Raw genomic sequence first — 15,903 nt, forward strand, 5'->3', positions numbered from 1 at the left:
ATGGATGGCTGTGTGTGTAGACGTATTGATTATCGATGGATGGCTGTGTGTGCAGACGTATTGATTATCGATGGATGGCTGTGTGTGTAGACGTATTGATTATCGATGGATGGCTGTGTGTGCAGACGTATTGATTATCGATGGATGGCTGTGTGTGCAGACGTATTGATTATCGATGGATGGCTGTGTGTGTAGACGTATTGATTATCGATGGATGGCTGTGTGTGCAGACGTATTGATTATCGATGGATGGCTGTGTGTGCAGACGTATTGATTATCGATGGATGGCTGTGTGTGCAGACGTATTGATTATCGATGGATGGCTGTGTGTGTAGACGTATTGATTATCGATGGATGGCTGTGTGTGTAGACGTATTGATTATCGATGGATGGCTGTGTGTGTAGACGTATTGATTATCGATGGATGGCTGTGTGTGCAGACGTATTGATTATCGATGGATGGCTGTGTGTGCAGACGTTCCAGGAGAGCGACATGGAGAGCACAGCCTCGTCCCCCAGAGGGAGTCGGCTGACCCGGGTGGAGGAGGACAGCTGCAGCCCCTGGCAGGTAACAGAGCGGGATGGAAATATTCTCACCTGCCGAGACGAACGTGTCCACGTACAGGTGTGTGTGTGTGTGTGTGTGTGTGAGAGACACCCGCTCAATTATCAGTTCAATAAAACTCACAGCAGATGAAGTTTCTTCCTGGTGGGTTTTTTCCTGCTTTGACCACCTGTGAGATCAGTTCATCATAACGAGGTGACGTCGCACATGGCGACGTAACAAAATGACCTCACGCCAGATATCTGCAGTGAACTGTTTTATAAATGCTCTCTGTCCACACAGGTGAACAGGTGCCGCACAGGTGAGCCCACAGCCTGTGACAGGTATTTGTTAGCATTAGAAACTCTGTGTAGATTGTAGAACTGTAGACTAGAATCATGTCAGCAGGGTCCTCTGACAGCAGGTCTGGACTCGTCTCTGTCCTCTGGCTGGACCCCTGATGCGATCTTTAGGACTAAGCGATGACCTTAGAAGGTATTACATTTTCACTTCTCACATTTTAGTCACAGAGGACAAATATAGTTTCTTGCCTGCTGTTGGCAGCAACACACACATTAAGGTAAAGTCCACCTACCAGCACCTCTAAAACTCGCCGATTAACACGGATTTCGTTTGTTTGATCGGAACTAAAACCGAAGCCACCAAACCACTGTGGTCTTTGTCATCTCCGGAGTCCTGGTCCTGGTCGGAGCTGCTTTAAATCACCTCAGTACTATATTCCTTATGGTCACACTGGCCTCTGTGTGTCTGGGGGCTGTGTTTGGTCCCGGTCTTACCGTGTTCCCTGGGAGGCTGCGTAGCCTGGTTCCGTTGCCCAACATGCCCGGCTCCAGTTTTGGCGCTCATTCTGTGTTCCTCGCCCCAGGCCTGAAACTGTCTTCCACCAAAGCTCCTGCGGTAGTGGTGTGAACAGCAACACGTCGCCTGTACTCTGAACGCCCAGGTCAGGTAGAGTCAGCAAATCGGGCCGCTAACTGAGCTGACTAAAGTTTGCAGCAGTATGCCAGTAAGTGACTTCCTGCGTTACCAGAGAAAAGGTCCGTGTTGCAACAATCCCCTGATGCTTTCGTCTAGGTGACAGTGCTCGATGTGGGACGGTTGTATCGTGACTTTTTCTTTGCACCGCAACTTCTCATTAGAGACTGGTACTCTTCTCTGCCCTCTCCATACTAGGTTCTTTGGGCGATTCATAATGGCCCTAAACAAACTGCATAACCCAGGGGGAACTACTTTACGCTCACCTGTTCCCGCTCTTGCGTACCTGCTAGTCTCTGTCAGCGGCTGGTCTAAGTAACATTACATAAACCTTACAAAGCCTGGCTCATCACAGGCACAAAGAGAAGACCAACAGTCAGAAGACGATACAACAGAGAAAGTAAAATCACAAACACGCCACCTAGGGATGGGGATCGAGACTCAGTTCCAAAAGAACCCGGTTCCAAAATTTCTCAAAACCCGAAAATCAATAAGGTTCGAGCTTATCGAGACTTGCGGGTCCTATGATGTAACGTTGTCTTGAGCGTCAAATCTTATTTAATTTGAAACGCAATGCATAAGAAAATCATCAGGCTGCAGTCTCTGCCTGCTCTCTGTCGCCTCCTCACACAGCGCAGGAGCAGAGCGAGAGGCGGCGCCGTCGCGGTGGAATACGGTGAGGGTTAAGTTAGCTCGTAAGTACGTGTAATAAAACCTTTGCAAGTAAAAATACTTTATCAATACAACTGTCTGTAAGGTCACGTTAAACATGTAGAAAGGGTTAATTTAATCATCTCTGTCCTCAGTCTCTCATCCTGTATGTTTTAGACAAGCACAGCTAACGCTAGCTTGGCATTAGCCAGATGTTTGCCTGAAGCACAGACGGGTCTGTAGTCTTAAACTCAGCTGAGACAAACCAGCCGCTCCTCCTTCTACCTGGTAACGTTACCTGCAGCCAGCGAGAGAGGAGGAGGGACTGATACAGACTGATGTTGTTCTTTCTAAACACCACTCACTACTTGTGATGTCAGATAAAGTTACTGAGTTACTTTTCTGTTGTAAACATTAATGTTACTGCTCTAGAAACAACATTTAGCTGTATTTAAAATCTTTAATTAAAAACAACCAGGCAGTTAATAAGTACACTTCAATATATGTTTATTTATCGCAAGTGATATGTCATCTCAGTATATAACGTTATTACACATTGAATATTTTCCTCATACTGTGCAGGCCTACCTCAGGCCGGTTGGGTCTGGTCTTACCAAATAATCATCACTAAATAATTGTAAAGTATTGATAGTGGTATCGATAAAGAATCGGATCGTTAAACAATTTCAATAATGGTATCAATAAAAATTAACGATCCCCATCTCTAACGTCAATATGTAAATAAGGGGAAGACTGGCACTGCCAAGTGACAAGGTGCAACTCCTGGATGGGGTTTGAGTAGGGAAGTAGGACTCTTTGAAGGGTTGACAGTGGATGTGACACCAGTGTACGCCGGGGTAGTAATCAACTGGACCCGCTATCGAGCTGAGAGTTGCAGGCAATTTGTGAATAGATTGGTAACTGGGGAGTTCTTGTAAAGGGGAGTGGATTTACGGCTGGCAGAAAAAGAACGGCTCTCACCAATGACTCTGTTAACGTTCGTACCAAAGAACCATTGAAAAGCCTAAAATGTAACGTTCATGCAGGTCGATGATATTGAGGAAAAACCCTGCCTCCGCTTTGAAGTGGTTCATCTGTTGTCACATCAAACACTAAAAACAGTCCCCTCCCCCCTTCAGACTTCTCGTAGCCGCTCCAGACGTTTGAGGGCGGGATCTGTCTCAATGGGACCTCCCCCTCCTCCCAAAGCCCCACCTATCAAAGCAGTGACTGACAGCAGCTTCTTGGAGGAACTTCATGCTGTGGAGGAGGAGCTGGCTGTGTGTATGGAGCCCTACCAGGTAAGACACTGAAAACATACTGCCAGTTACACAAGAACAACATATCCAAATATGGAAGTAGGTATGAAAAGGCGGTAGAGCTTAAGGACCTGACAGTAGCTCTTTAGGACCAGTTGGTAGTGTGTTCGGACCCATCAGTAGTTCTTTAGGACCCAGACGTCAGCACTTTAGGACCAAACGGTATTGCTTAAGGACGGGTTGGTAGTGGATTCCGGCCCATCAATAGTCCTTAAGGACCAGTCGATATTGCTTTAGGACAAGTTGGTAGTGTGTTCGGACCCATCAGTAGTTCTTTAGGACCAGTTGGTAGTGTGTTCGGACCCATCAGTAGTTCTTTAGGACCAGTCGGTAGTGTGTTCAGACCCATCAGTAGTTCTTTAGGACCAGTCGGTAGTGTGTTCGGGCCCATCAGTAGTTCTTTAGGACCAGTTGGTAGTGTGTTCGGGCCCATCAGTAGTTCTTTAGGACCAGTTGGTAGTGTGTTCGGACCCATCAGTAGTTCTTTAGGACCAGTCGGTAGTGTGTTCGGGCCCATCAGTAGTTCTTTAGGACCAGTTGGTAGTGTGTTCGGACCCATCAGTAGTTCTTTAGGACCCAGACGTCAGCACTTTAGGACCAAACAGTATTGCTTAAGGACGAGTTGGTAGTGGATTCCGGCCCATCAATAGTCCTTAAGGACCAGTTGGTAGTGTGTTCAGACCCATCAGTAGTCCTTAAGGACCAGTTGGTAGTGTGTTCAGACCCATCAGTAGTTCTTTAGGACCAGTTGGTAGTGTGTTCGGACCCATCAGTAGTTCTTTAGGACCCAGACGTCAGCACTTTAGGACCAAACAGTATTGCTTAAGGACGAGTTGGTAGTGGATTCCGGCCCATCAATAGTCCTTAAGGACCAGTTGGTAGTGTGTTCAGACCCATCAGTAGTCCTTAAGGACCAGTTGGTAGTGTGTTCAGACCCATCAGTAGTTCTTTAGGACCAGTTGGTAGTGTGTTCGGACCCATCAGTAGTTCTTTAGGACCCAGACGTCAGCACTTTAGGACCAAACAGTATTGCTTAAGGACGAGTTGGTAGTGGATTCCGGCCCATCAATAGTCCTTAAGGACCAGTTGGTAGTGTGTTCAGACCCATCAGTAGTCCTTAAGGACCAGTTGGTAGTGTGTTCAGACCCATCAGTAGTTCTTTAGGACCAGTTGGTAGTGTGTTCGGACCCATCAGTAGTTCTTTAGGACCCAGACGTCAGCACTTTAGGACCAAACAGTATTGCTTAAGGACGAGTTGGTAGTGGATTCCGGCCCATCAATAGTCCTTAAGGACCAGTTGGTAGTGTGTTCAGACCCATCAGTAGTCCTTAAGGACCAGTTGGTAGTGTGTTCGGACCCATCAGTAGTTCTTTAGGACCAGTCGGTAGTGTGTTCGGACCCATCAGTAGTTCTTTAGGACCAGTTGGTAGTGTGTTCAGACCCATCAGTAGTCCTTAAGGACCAGTTGGTAGTGTGTTCGGACCCATCAGTACTTCTTAAGGACCAATCGGTACAGCTTTAGGACAAGTTGGTAGTGTATTCGGACCCATCAGTAGTTCTTTAGGACCAGTCGGTAGTGTGTTTGGACCCATCAGTAGTCCTTAAGGACCAGTTGGTAGTGTGTTCGGACCCATCAGTAGTCCTTAAGGACCAGTTGGTAGTGTGTTCGGACCCATCAGTAGTTCTTTAGGACCAGTTGGTAGTGTGTTCAGACCCATCAGTAGTCCTTAAGGACCAGTTGGTAGTGTGTTCGGACCCATCAGTACTTCTTAAGGACCAATCGGTACAGCTTTAGGACAAGTTGGTAGTGTATTCGGACCCATCAGTAGTTCTTTAGGACCAGTCGGTAGTGTGTTTGGACCCATCAGTAGTCCTTAAGGACCAGTTGGTAGTGTGTTCGGACCCATCAGTAGTCCTTAAGGACCAGTTGGTAGTGTGTTCGGACCCATCAGTAGTTCTTTAGGACCAGTTGGTAGTGTGTTCAGACCCATCAGTAGTCCTTAAGGACCAGTTGGTAGTGTGTTCGGACCCATCAGTACTTCTTAAGGACCAATCGGTACAGCTTTAGGACAAGTTGGTAGTGTATTCGGACCCATCAGTAGTTCTTTAGGACCAGTCGGTAGTGTGTTTGGACCCATCAGTAGTCCTTAAGGACCAGTTGGTAGTGTGTTCGGACCCATCAGTAGTCCTTAAGGACCAGTTGGTAGTGTGTTCGGACCCATCAGTAGTTCTTTAGGACCAGTTGGTAGTGTGTTCAGACCCATCAGTAGTCCTTAAGGACCAGTTGGTAGTGTGTTCGGACCCATCAGTAGTTCTTTAGGACAACTTGGTAGTGTATTCGGGCCCATCAGTACTTCTTAAGGACCAATCGGTACAGCTTTAGGACAAGTTGGTAGTGTATTCGGACCCATCAGTAGTTCTTTAGGACCAGTCGGTACAGCTTTAGGACAACTTGGTAGTTTACTCGGGCCCATCAGTAGTTTTGAAGGACCCGTTAGTAGTTCTTTAGGACCAGTCGGTAGTGTGTTCAGGCCCATCAATAGTTCTTTAGGAACAGTCGATACAGCTTTAGGACAACTTGGTAGTGTGTTCGGACCCATCAGTAGTTTTGAAGGACCAGTCGGTAGTGTATTCGGGCCCATCAGTACTTCTTAAGGACCAATCGGTCGTGTATTCGGACCCGTTAGTAGTTCTTTAGGACAACTTGGTAGTGTATTCAGGCCCATCAGTACTTCTTAAGGACCAATCGGTACAGCTTTAGGACAAGTTGGTAGTGTATTCGGACCCATCAGTAGTTCTTTAGGACCAGTCGGTACAGCTTTAGGACAACTTGGTAGTTTACTCGGGCCCATCAGTAGTTTTGAAGGACCCGTTAGTAGTTCTTTAGGACCAGTCGGTAGTGTGTTCAGGCCCATCAATAGTTCTTTAGGACCAGTCGATACAGCTTTAGGACAACTTGGTAGTGTGTTCGGACCCATCAGTAGTTTTGAAGGACCAGTCGGTAGTGTATTCGGGCCCATCAGTACTTCTTAAGGACCAATCGGTCGTGTATTCGGACCCGTTAGTAGTAGTTAGTTGTCGGTAGCACTTTAGCCCTACAACCAATTGGTCCTAAACGATTTTGGAAAATAAACTAATTGCGATTTTTTTATTTTTTTTAACCAATATTGCAATTGCAATTATTTTTTAAGATCTTTATTATTAAACACAGACAAGCAATAAATCATTGTATGCTATGACTTACACAGTATTAGATAGATTTAACATACACTGTTCTTTCTTGTAGGACAGCAGGCAGAGCTTTAATAAATAAACAATGTGGATATATTGATTATTGATTATTGGTCTCTTCCAGCCTCTGTCCGAGTCACAGGACGAGGTGGGTCTAATGGCGTACCGGACTCGGTCCAAGCGTCCCCTACGTGACATCCCGCTGGGCCGTCTGGAGGCAGAGCTCCGTGCTCCTGACATCACACCTGACATGTACGACTCCAGCTCCACCCACGAGGACAGGGAGTGGACTGATTGGCTGAGAGGGCTAATGACCTCAGAGATAGAAAATGAAGGTGTGTGTAGCTCTGTCACACAGTGTGACTCATTTTCTCTGTCAGTTCAATTCAAACGGCTTACTGTCATCAAAGTTTCAAGAACAATGTTGCCAAATGTACCATGTCATAAGTTTTACAACTCATACAACATGTATGTAGTTCTTCTGTAAATGTAAGTAGTTCAAGTCCAAATAAAACCCCAAAGTAAGCAGCAAACTGCCAAAGTTAACAATGTTTACGTCACCAAAACAGACATTTTCAGATCTAAAATTAACAATTAAATGAAGGAGTTTTGTTCATTATTTCACTGTAGGATCAACCGATGACCTGCTGCTCTGTCTGCCTTCATTAATATTGTGTATAATATATATAATATAGTACAAATAAAGCTTTTGAGGGTGTATTAACAGGCTGTTCAAAGGAGTTTACTGTGGAAATGTGTTTACGCATCAACTTGAAGGCGTTTTTGTGTGTGTGCTGTTAAATGCTTTATGTTTAAGGAAGGATGAAGGTATGTAAGGCTATGTTTAAAGAATTTTCTATAGCATCAGAAGCTCTCCCCCACTTGTATTTGAAGTCAGTACGTGCAGTACTGAGCCCAGTAAGAACCCGTTTGGGTTTCCCATCATGATTATGGTGACCAAAATGATCACGTTCATTAAACTCTGTTATATAATGATAATTTACATTTGTAAAGGTTATACTAAGCATCGGGAACTCTACCGTGGTTAAACCGTTTCATCCATATCCCTGACACCTGGGTCCTCTCTGGAAGACCGTCGTTATTCTCCAGGCTCACTGTCAGGGCCAGGTGTGTCCTCAGAAGGACCTAATAATATTAGGTCATCTGCAGAACGTAGACATTGTGTGTCAGAGAAGGAGAGCAGCGAGATCTGATGTCTTAGTGATTACAGAGCGAGAGCATGGTGTCCTTGTTTGTTAATGAGGGGGTAGAAATGTAGTTTGATGTTGTGTTCAGGACATTATGTTCCCTGAGGAAGTCCTTCCCCAGGTTGCTGCTCACCCGCACTGATACCTCCTTTGCTTTGGGTGTCGGGGAAACGTTGGAGGCTCACAGCGAGGGGGGAATACGTTTCATAACGCCGTGTTGTTCTCTGTCCCTCTACCAGAGGAGTGTGACGATGAAGATGATCCGGAATACAACTTCCTGGCCGACGTCGATGAACCCGACCAGGAGGATTACCGTGACGACAAGGCTGTCCGCATCACCAGTCAGTGCGCACACACACACTGTAAGATAATCTTTGTTTTGATGATCGGATCCTGAAACGTTTGGTGTTAAATATCTTCTGTGTCCTGCAGAGAAGGAGGTGAACGAGCTGATGGAGGAGCTGTTCCAAACTGTGAGTCTCTGCAGTCTTTACACACACAAACACACGTCTGTTACCCAGGCTGATGTTAGCGTAGCTTAGCATAAACACTGGAAACACACAGCTGGCCTGGCTCTGTCAGTCAGTGCTGGCACCAAACTAGGAAGCAGCAGTGCTCCATCTACACCACCCACCACACATATGAACTGGACTGCTTGTGTTTCAGTTGAAAGAAGACCTCGCAGGACAGGAAGTGGAAGATGAAGGCCACGAGGAAGAGGAGGAGCCTCAGGAGGAGACTCTCACTGTTGAAACACACACACCTGAGGAGCAGCACAACACGTATGTAACACACACACACAGGTGTGATCGGGTGTCGTCCTGGCCCGCTGACCTGCTCTGCTTTCATCACAGAGGACCGGGCGATGACGAGGCGGAGGACGGACCGATCGCAGGGCGGCGTACGGTGAAGCAGCAGCTGGCGTTGATCAGGAAGAGACAGCAGCTCGGTCTGCAGACACACACGCTGTGTAACACACACACACACAGCCCAGAGCCGTACACACTGAAGCTGGAGGGCCAGCAGAGGGGCCGCCTGCAGCAGCAGCTTCAGCAGGTACACCTGTACACCTAGAGCAGCTACACCTGTACACCTGTATACCTACTGCAGCTAAACCTGTACACCTAGAGCAGCTACACCTGTATACCTGTATACCTACTGCAGCTAAACCTGTACACCTAGAGCAGCTACACCTGTATACCTGTATACCTACTGCAGCTAAACCTGTACACCTAGAGCAGCTACACCTGTACACCTGTATACCTACTGCAGCTAAACCTGTACACCTAGAGCAGCTACACCTGTACACCTGTATACCTACTGCAGCTACACCTGTACACCTACTGCAGCTAAACCTGTACACCTAGAGCAGCTACACCTGTACACCTGTATACCTACTGCAGCTACACCTGTACACCTGTATACCTACTGCAGCTAAACCTGTACACCTAGAGCAGCTACACCTGTACACCTGTATACCTACTGCAGCTAAACCTGTACACCTGTATACCTACTGCAGCTAAACCTGTACACCTGTATACCTACTGCAGCTAAACCTGTACACCTACATGCAGCTAAACCTGTACACCTGTATACCTACTGCAGCTAAACCTGTACACCTAGAGCAGCTACACCTTTACACCTGTATACCTACTGCAGCTAAACCTGTACACCTGTATACCTACTGCAGCTACACCTGTATACCTACTGCAGCTACACCTGTACACCTGTATACCTACTGCAGCTAAACCTGTACACCTAGAGCAGCTACACCTTTACACCTGTATACCTACTGCAGCTACACCTGTACACCTGTATACCTACTGCAGCTAAACCTGTACACCTGTATACCTACTGCAGCTACACCTGTATACCTACTGCAGCTACACCTGTACACCTGTATACCTACTGCAGCTAAACCTGTACACCTGTATACCTACTGCAGCTACACCTGTATACCTACTGCAGCTACACCTGTACACCTGTATACCTACTGCAGCTAAACCTGTACACCTGTATACCTACTGCAGCTACACCTGTACACCTAGAGCAGCTACACCTGTACACCTGTATACCTACTGCAGCTACACCTGTACACCTAGAGCAGCTACAGCTACACCTGTACACCTAGAGCAGCTACACCTGTACACCTGTATACCTACTGCAGCTAAACCTGTACACCTGTATACCTACTGCAGCTACACCTGTATACCTACTGCAGCTACACCTGTACACCTGTATACCTACTGCAGCTAAACCTGTACACCTAGAGCAGCTACACCTTTACACCTGTATACCTACTGCAGCTACACCTGTACACCTGTATACCTACTGCAGCTAAACCTGTACACCTGTATACCTACTGCAGCTACACCTGTACACCTAGAGCAGCTACACCTGTACACCTGTATACCTACTGCAGCTACACCTGTACACCTAGAGCAGCTACACCTGTATACCTACTGCAGCTAAACCTGTACACCTAGAGCAGCTAAACCTGTACACCTGTATACCTACTGCAGCTACACCTGTACACCTACAGCAGCTAAACCTGTACACCTGTATACCTACTGCAGCTACACCTGTACACCTAGAGCAGCTACACCTGTACACCTGTATACCTACTGCAGCTAAACCTGTACACCTGGAGCAGCTACACCTGTACACCTGTATACCTACTGCAGCTAAACCTAGAGCAGCTACACCTGTACACCTAGAGCAGCTACACCTGTACACCTGTACACCTACCGCAGCTACACCTAGAGCAGCTACACCTGTACACCTAGAGCAGCTACACCTGTACACCTAGAGCAGCTAAACCTGTACACCTGTATACCTACTGCAGCTAAACCTGTACACCTGTATACCTACTGCAGCTACACCTGTACACCTAGAGCAGCTAAACCTGTACACCTAGAGCAGCTAAACCTGTACACCTAGAGCAGCTAAACCTGTACACCTGTATACCTAGAGCAGCTAAACCTGTACACCTGTATACCTACCGCAGCTACACCTAGAGCAGCTACACCTGTACACCTAGAGCAGCTACACCTGTACACCTACCGCAGCTACACCTAGAGCAGCTACACCTGTATACCTAGAGCAGCTAAACCTGTACACCTGTATACCTAGAGCAGCTAAACCTGTACACCTGTATACCTACCGCAGCTACACCTAGAGCAGCTACACCTGTATACCTAGAGCAGCTAAACCTGTACACCTGTACACCTACCGCAGCTACACCTAGAGCAGCTACACCTGTACACCTAGAGCAGCTACACCTGTACACCTACCGCAGCTACACCTGTACACCTGTATACCTAGAGCACCTACACCAGTATACCTAGAGCACCTACACCAGTATACCTAGAGCAGGTACACCTGTACACCTACCGCAGCTACACCTGTGCAGGTACACCTGTACACCTGTATACCTAGAGCACCTACACCAGTATACCTAGAGCAGCTACACCTGTACACCTAGAGCAGCTACACTTGTGCAGGTACACGTGTACACCTAGAGCAGGTACACCTGTACACCTACCGCAGCTACACCTGTACATGTCAGGTCGTGTTCTTACCGATGCAGATGACTAAATGCTTTCTGTCTCTCCATCTGTCAGCACGTCCAGCTGCTGACACAGATTCACCTGTTGAGTTCACCTGTGGCCAAACTTCACAGTGAGGCTGAGACCACCAGACAGTTCCTGGTAACACACACACTTATTCTGTGAGCTCAGAGCTGCTCACATTTAAATCTACTCTAAAATATTCCTCCTGTGTGATTGTAAGATGTAAATAAACATGTTGCTATGGTGACGCCTCTCTCTCTGTCAGTTTGAGCTGGAGCTGTTGGCTCAGAGGGGCGAGCTGCTGATGTCTTCGGGTCGTCCTGGTTTCTGCAGCGTCTTCAGAGCCTCCAACCTGCAGGGGGCGCTGCAGCTGCTGGAGGAGCTGCGACAGACCCCCATCAGCTACCAGCCGCAAGACCACCCACCCGACACCAGAGGACACAGTGAGTAACACCTGCAGCTAGGAATCATGGGAGGTCTGGGGGGCGAGGAGTTAGCAGGGTTTAAACGTGATGATGTGGTTCTGTGTTCAGTGCGTTGTTACCCCGTCATGCCGGCTGAGCTGGCCTGGCTCTTTGCCACCCGTCCGGTCTTCCTCTACCCAGAGCTGCTACCCTGTGCCAGCCTGGACCCGGCGTTATACTGCCCCCGCAGGACGGCTGCCTTCACTGCAGCTGAGGACTGGTAAACGCACACACGCAGAGTTACTGTGTGTTGAGCTGTGACAGCGGCGTGAACGTTGTGTGTTTCTGTGTGTGTGTTATCAGCCTCCTGGTTCTCGGGCTCAGGAACATGGAGGGGTCATGTGACCCGACTAAGCTGGTGTCTCAGTTCCTGCTGAGGAAGACTCTGGTCCAGGTCCGACGGAGAATCCTGCAGTGCTGCAGACCTGGTTTCCCTGACAACATCGTCAAGGTAACGTCCTTGTCCAGCTGACTGAAGTTTCACCTGTCGGACTGCAATTGACTCGGTGTCCTCTGCAGGCGTTCAGGTACCAGCGGGTTCTGTGGCCGATGCCAGTGGCCTGCCGTTACGTTAACCCTGCGGAGCAGCGCCCCCCGGTGGAGAGAGAGGAGCGAGTCATGCCTCTGTGGCTGGTGGTAAGTGATGTGGCAACGCTTCAAGTACTTATTGTTGTGGTCGACCTACAGGACGCCCTCAGAACAAAACATGGACCAGCCCTGATCCCCCGACAGTGGTGTCCCGTCCTGTAGTGGTGTCTCATTTATAAAAACTCGCTAAAAGTGTATGTGCGTCCAAAAGCCAAAAAAGGCGTACGCCAAAAAATACTCAGACTTATAAAACTGTGCGTACGCACATCTGTAAGCAAGTTCCGCTCCTTTTGGTGAAGCTGAAGCTGTTTGGTGGGTAAAAAATACACTTTCACCAACGGAGGAAGGGGCCCCCGGAGCTCCGCCCCTTTATAACCGATCTGCAGGAAGGGGCCTCCCTCTGAGTAGTGACGTCGCTGGCTGGAGGGGGCCACACAGACGGGACGACCCAGGTACTCATCTGGAGTCCCCCGTTTGAAAAGATAGGAAACCAAATGACTTGTGTTTAAACATTTATTCAGACAAACAGTCGACTCGCTGAACGAGGCTGCACATAAATTGCACTGCATGCAAGTATTAATTAAATGAATCTGGATCTTTTTGTGGCTGCAAATGAATGTTGTTTTTTTGCTACTTCAGGGAAAATCAATCAAACGGATGTTTGTTTATTCAGAAAGTCCCGGTCCTGATCCCTGACAGTAGTCGTCGGTCCCGATCCCTGACAGTAGTCGTCGGTCCCGATCTCTGACAGTAGTCGCCGGTCCCGATCCCTGACAGTAGTCGCCGGTCCCGATCTCTGACAGTAGTCGCCGGTCCCGATCTCTGACAGTAGTCGCCGGTCCCGATCCCTGACAGTAGTCGCCGGTCCCGATCCCTGACAGTAGTCGCCGGTCCCGATCCCTGACAGTAGTCGCCGGTCCCGATCTCTGACAGTAGTCGCCGGTCCCGAACTCTGATAGTAGTCGCCGGTCCCGATCCCCGGTCCTGATCCCTGACAGTAGTCGCCGGTCCCGATCCCCGGTCCTGATCCCTGACAGTAGTCGCCGGTCCCGATCCCCGGTCCTGATCCCTGACAGTAGTCGCCGGTCCCGATCCCTGACAGTAGTCGCCGGTCCCAATCTCTGACAGTAGTCGCCGGTCCCGATCTCTGACAGTAGTCGCCGGTCCTGATCCCCGGTCCTGATCCCTGACAGTAGTCCCCGGTCCCGATCCCAGACAGTAGTCCCCGGTCCCGATCCCAGACAGTAGTCCCCGGTCCCGATCCCTGACAGTAGTCCCCGGTCCTGATCCCCGGTCCTGATCCCTGACAGTAGTCGCCGGCCCCGATCCCTGACAGTAGTCGCCGGTCCCGATCCCTGACAGTAGTCCCCGGTCCTGATCCCCGGTCCTGATCCCTGACAGTAGTCGCCAGCCCCGATCCCAGACAGTAGTCCCCGGTCCCGATCCCTGACAGTAGTCCCCGGTCCTGATCCCCGGTCCTGATCCCTGACAGTAGTCGCCAGCCCCGATCCCAGACAGTAGTCCCCGGTCCCGATCCCAGACAGTAGTCCCCGGTCCCGATCTCTGACAGTAGTCCCCGGTCCCGATCTCTGACAGTAGTCCCCTGTTGGATCAGTAATGAGAGAACATGATGTGCAGCAGGTTCTGTAAACATCTGTCGATCAAAGATCAATAAGTATTAATCAGTTTTGTTTGTACTCCCCACAGAGGAGTCTACCAGTCATCTACCCGACCATCAAACGCTATAACAGCCCGTCTGGCTCTGCCCCTGAGGCCCCGCCTCCTCGCAGCTCAGGTGGACCTCGTCATAGTCAGCTAACCTTCCTCCGCTCTGCCTCAAACACCTACAGCTTCCCCCCCGGGACCAGATACCCACACCGCCTTCCCAAAAACCTGGACTTCAGACGCATTGGCTTTGTGCTGCTGCAGGAGCCCCTCCCCCTGACTCCCCCTGACACCCAGGTGGACTCCTCCCCCCCACCTCGTTGCCCCCGAGATCTCAGTCCTCCCCAAGTCCTCCTCCGCCGCTTCCTCCTTTCCAGGACCGACCCCCTCGCTGACGTCATCACCAGCTCATCCGACTCCATGACGACAAGAGAGCGAATCAGACGTCACTATCGGACTCTCACCAGCCTGAAGAGGAGGAGCAATGAAGAGGCTCCTCCTCCTCCTGAAGATCCCGCCCCCTCTCAGATGGAGGTGCATGAGAGCGATGATGTCATCAGGATGAACGATGAGGAGGAGGAACAAGGGGAGGAGAGGGAGGAAGAAGAGGAAGAGGAGGAGAGCGAGGTCTTCCTGGCTCTGTCTGAATCCTCATCCAGCTCCACAGGAAGTGTTGCCCTTGACGACGACCTGGCCGAACTCGAGGAGGCGGAGTCAGAGAGTGAACAGGAAGTGACATGCGGAGCAGCAGCAGAGTCCCTCCTCCTGCCGCAGGTCAGTCAAATACAATAGGCTGTTCTCAGCCTTTTGTGCTCTTGTGAAACATCATCTTTTGTGGGCCAGGTTCTGTCCCAGTACATAAGCATTTTGGCAAAACCGTTCAGATTCCTGGATGTGTTCTTGGCACGTCCATTTTACCCAGGATGCATCGGTTGGTAACTTCTAGAAAAAGAGCCGGCGGGGGAAGCTTGCGATACAGCGGGCAGGGTCAGCTAGCTCAGGTAAACACCGGCACACAAAACCGGCTGGCCCCGCCTCTCTCTGTCTGACGCAGCCTATCAACAGCCGAAACCAACGTGCACCCTGTGTGTTCACTGCTGCTGGAAAAGATCCACCGCGACTTGTAACGAGGGACGCAGCGATTACAGGCTTTGCTGGTCCGATCGTAGTCTGAGGAATAATCACGTTTCACGACTATAATCCATTAATTTAACAACACCAGTAATGACTCAGGTTGATTTTTAATGACATTAACAATTAGATTTCTATAAAATGTAAGTATTCTTAACATGAGAGGAATATTAACGTCATTGATCCCCGAGGGGAAACTGTTACTGTCATCAACTCTCATCCATACGTGTAGGTTTCAGTGTGAATGATGAGAACGTCTCTCCTGAGTGTGATTAATATCTGGAACGCCGGGAGTTGGAAGCCTACAGTCCTGGAAGTCTGTCAGCTCCTGATCTGTTTTACACCTGCAACATTTTCTCAGCGTAGACAGGATGGAGCGCTAAATGTTCTGCAGAGGACGACGTTCTTCCAGAAATACCCTTTCAGAAAAGAAGCCATTATTCGCGGCGTGGAAGCCGGGTCCAGCGAGCGCGCGAGCTCGGCGCGCGGCGCGTGTTGCTCGACGCAGCGACAAACCGCCGTGGCGCCGGCCGC

General features: G+C 49.3%; 1 protein-coding gene and 1 long non-coding RNA gene across 5 annotated transcripts in view; one reads left to right on the forward strand and one right to left on the reverse strand.

Moving 5' to 3' along the window:
- LOC123976847 (GON-4-like protein) overlaps positions 1 to 15,903 on the forward strand; it is an 82,010-nt gene that overhangs the window by 5,052 nt on the left and 61,055 nt on the right. For all 4 annotated transcript variants that reach the window (XM_046059226.1, XM_046059227.1, XM_046059225.1 and 1 more), the window contains 13 exons: positions 476 to 568; positions 3,331 to 3,492; positions 6,866 to 7,076; positions 8,189 to 8,290; positions 8,382 to 8,422; positions 8,616 to 8,731; positions 8,804 to 9,005; positions 11,573 to 11,659; positions 11,787 to 11,964; positions 12,055 to 12,205; positions 12,289 to 12,436; positions 12,505 to 12,621; positions 14,281 to 15,012. In XM_046059226.1, coding sequence (XP_045915182.1) covers positions 476 to 568; positions 3,331 to 3,492; positions 6,866 to 7,076; positions 8,189 to 8,290; positions 8,382 to 8,422; positions 8,616 to 8,731; positions 8,804 to 9,005; positions 11,573 to 11,659; positions 11,787 to 11,964; positions 12,055 to 12,205; positions 12,289 to 12,436; positions 12,505 to 12,621; positions 14,281 to 15,012 — 2,340 coding nt within the window. The remainder of the gene's footprint in view (positions 1 to 475; positions 569 to 3,330; positions 3,493 to 6,865; positions 7,077 to 8,188; positions 8,291 to 8,381; positions 8,423 to 8,615; positions 8,732 to 8,803; positions 9,006 to 11,572; positions 11,660 to 11,786; positions 11,965 to 12,054; positions 12,206 to 12,288; positions 12,437 to 12,504; positions 12,622 to 14,280; positions 15,013 to 15,903) is intronic.
- Positions 6,690 to 9,496, reverse strand: LOC123976863. The gene is made up of 2 exons (XR_006826439.1): positions 8,083 to 9,496; positions 6,690 to 7,905 (listed from the first exon to the last, which is right to left on the reverse strand). It is a non-coding gene; the product is annotated as an uncharacterized LOC123976863 (long non-coding RNA).

This window comes from Micropterus dolomieu, linkage group LG09, assembly GCF_021292245.1.
Source record: "Micropterus dolomieu isolate WLL.071019.BEF.003 ecotype Adirondacks linkage group LG09, ASM2129224v1, whole genome shotgun sequence".
In the NCBI taxonomy this organism is placed as follows: Eukaryota; Metazoa; Chordata; class Actinopteri; order Centrarchiformes; family Centrarchidae; genus Micropterus; species Micropterus dolomieu.